We start from the raw sequence: 3257 nt of genomic DNA, 5'->3' as shown, positions 1-3257 counted from the left end.
AATTTTAAAGCTTCCTTTAACCCTACTAAAAATGACATTAAAGGAAGCTTTAAGCTTAAAGTGACTTTAAATTTGATTATGAAACTGGACGTTAAAGAAAGGTTTGAAATTAAAGTGACTTTAGGTTTGATTATGAAACCGGCCGTAAAAATGACATTAAAGGAAGCTTCAAGCTTAAAGTGACTTTAAATTTGATTATGAAACTGGACGATAGTTTTTCAAGCACAGAGTCTGCCATTTTCATTTACGCAGAAAATTCCCATCTCTCCTGCCTTGAAAAAAGTTCTGACAACACACTGTCATCCCATTGACGCTTTCGAATCTTGAGTTTTTTCGATAATCAAAATCTTCTCGATAAAAAGCAATGTCTACAATAGAAACTGTCGAAAAATGCATGCGACACATAGCTCCTCATGTGGAAAGTACAGAAACGAAGGTGACAGTGGTTGGCATTGGAGCTGTTGGAATGGGAGCTGTTAGTGCTCTCCTTACACAAGAAATTTCCAAGAACATTGTCTTAGTTGACATGGATGGTAGGAAGGTTGCTGGAGAAGTCTTAGATCTTCAACATGCTACACCATTCCTGAGTAATAGCCAAGTGTCTGGAGGTACGGATTATGCTCTCACCAAGAATTCAAGAGTTTGCGTTGTAACAGCTGGCGTGAGACAACAAGAAGGTGAAAGTAGACTGAATCTCGTACAGAGAAATGTAGAAGTGTTCAAAAAAATCATACCTGCCTTGGCTGAACATTCACCCAACTGCATTCTATTGATTGTCAGTAATCCTTGTGATGTACTAACCTACGTAGCTTGGAAGCTCAGTGGTTTCCCTCCAGAAAGGGTATTCGGATCAGGATGCGATTTGGATTCTGCCAGATTCAGAGTCCTTTTAGCTCAGAAGTTCGGCATTGCAGCCAACAGCGTTCATGGCAACGTCATAGGTGAACATGGTGATTCCAGCGTACCTGTTTGGTCTGGCGTTAACATCGCAGGATTATTCATCAAAGACATCCATCCTACAATGGGTACTGATTCGGATCCTGAAAAATTCGTAGATATTCATAAATCAGTCGTTCAAGGAGCTTATGATGTTATTAAACTAAAAGGTTACACCTCTTGGGCAATCGGTTATGCTGTTGCCAATATAGTAAGAGATATTTTAGACAACGTTTACTCGATTCATATGCTAAGTGTTAACGTTAAAGGATTCTATGATATCAAAGACGATGTTTTCTTATCACTGCCAACAGTTCTTGGATCGAAAGGCATAAACGAAATCATTTTACTATCGCTAAGTGACGACGAAGTGAAGAAGATACAGGAATCAGCGAAGATCTTATGGGATGTTCAAAAAGATATAGCTTTTTGAGAATCTTGATATACTTATTATTTTTGATTTTTCATTTATTTCTTGAATATACTCTTTCCAGTTCGAAATCTATTGACTCAGAAATTTTTGGATTACCAATATCGCCATTGCAGAAATCCAAACGAAATATCAATAAACAGATTTGATATCGATTGTTTCATGGGATATCCTAGAAATTGATAATTGTGGTATTTTTCTCAGTTAAAACAGAAAGTAGATTATCTTCAGTTTACTTCAAATTTTCTGTAATGAATCTACGAACTTTTCAAAAATTCAATTAGATATTCGTTCAATAACGAATAAATGGATGGAAATTAGCCTTATACAGGGTCTTTTCCAATTTAATCGACATGAATATTTGAATATAATAATCTTTGCAAGATTTCATTTCAAACGTTTCGTATAAACATTAGCTATGATACAACGAAATTTGTTTTATTTTATGATTTAGGGTATCAGTACATACAAGTAGCTCTCCATTATTGCAATTATTCAAGGTAATACAAAATACAAAATAAATATTGGTATTTTATTGCGAAACGAAGAACAGTCATATAAAAGTTTTTTCCTCTGAATAAAGCAGTGGCTCATTATTTTTTCATTGGAAATATTCAATATCATGATAAGCACCACGGTATAAAACTAAAAAAGGTTAGAGTCCTACATATATCTTACACACAATAAGTTTTTGAAAATATGCAATATACCTGGTTCAAAAATTATTCAAAATAACTCATTCATCCCAAATTCCCTTAATTTAGAAAATATGTAATGTGAAAATGGACCTATGCTTGTAGGATCCTTTACTTGAACACATGCAGAGATGAATTTCCTGAAATAGCGACATATTTATGAAGCATATTTATATAAAGAATATTTGAATTTCTTGCTGGCTTTCAAATTTTGTTAGCCATATTTACTGTTTGGCCATACAATATTTCTTAATCAATGATAAGTCATTGCACTAAAAACCTTACTAAGGATAGTAAAGCTCTTATCTTCAAAGTTGAAAAGGATTCGAATATAGCACTGATATCATCGAAAATCTAATGTTTGATGGTAACAATTTTTATGAATAATTCTGATTGATTACAATGTTTCTGAACATATTTTCCTGATTTTCACATTGTTGTTTTAATATTTATTTGTCAGAAATGGAAAATAGAAGATATCGTACCGAATCATTCCGTAAATGAACCACCTCGGTTAAAAAATGATGAGACAAATACGTACATCCATAAGCTTGCTTCCGTCTTCTCGTTTATGTGGTGGATTTAGGATAATTCAGATCACAAACTATCTAGAGTCGTATAAGGATGTGTTTCATGGATGATTTCTCCAACTTGTATACTTCTAATTTCACCAAGGATACCGAAATATTTTCAGACACATCCCCATTCCAATACAATTCAACAACGATATTTTTATTCTCTTTCCACTGTGAAAACGATTGAAGTTCTTAGTAGATAGTTGACCAGAGCTTTGTTTTAGTAGCGTTATGCCTTTTCGACCGAATGGAATCTGGAAAATGGCCAAAGAAACAGTGCTTATTGCTGTTGAGATGTATTCCCAAGTCTAAAAGTCATTCTGTATTCCATAGTATATTGTTACATTAGTAACCTAACTCCCTGCTAGAGAAAAACATAAAGTATTTCTACGCATCGATTGCATCATGCTTCCTAGAATGGCTTGCAATAAAAGTTTAAATATCTCGATAATCAAGCTAGAAGAACGAATCAAATTTTACAGCTTTTTGCGGAAAGAGCTTAGAGAACTCTAGGGAACATAAAGGTATTACATTCTCTGTAACTCCTATCATTGTCCAAGAAGGTGTAAAAAATTCCCTTTCAGTGGCGGCTCGAGCATATTTATCGTGGGTCGGCAGGTA

General features: G+C 34.3%; 1 protein-coding gene across 1 annotated transcript; it reads left to right on the top strand.

Annotated features, from left to right (window-relative positions):
- The first annotated feature begins 282 nt into the window (after positions 1-282).
- Positions 283-1439, top strand: LOC123315428 (L-lactate dehydrogenase B chain-like). Its single transcript, XM_044901120.1, has one exon. It carries the CDS (start codon positions 365-367, stop codon positions 1367-1369), a length of 1005 nt encoding a protein of 334 aa, XP_044757055.1. The 5' UTR covers positions 283-364; the 3' UTR covers positions 1370-1439.
- Positions 1440-3257: the final 1818 nt, after the last annotated feature.

The sequence above is a fragment of the Coccinella septempunctata genome, chromosome 1, assembly GCF_907165205.1.
Source record: "Coccinella septempunctata chromosome 1, icCocSept1.1, whole genome shotgun sequence".
Lineage (NCBI taxonomy): Eukaryota > Metazoa > Arthropoda > Insecta > Coleoptera > Coccinellidae > Coccinella > Coccinella septempunctata.
This window is presented reverse-complemented; position numbering and strand designations above follow the sequence as displayed.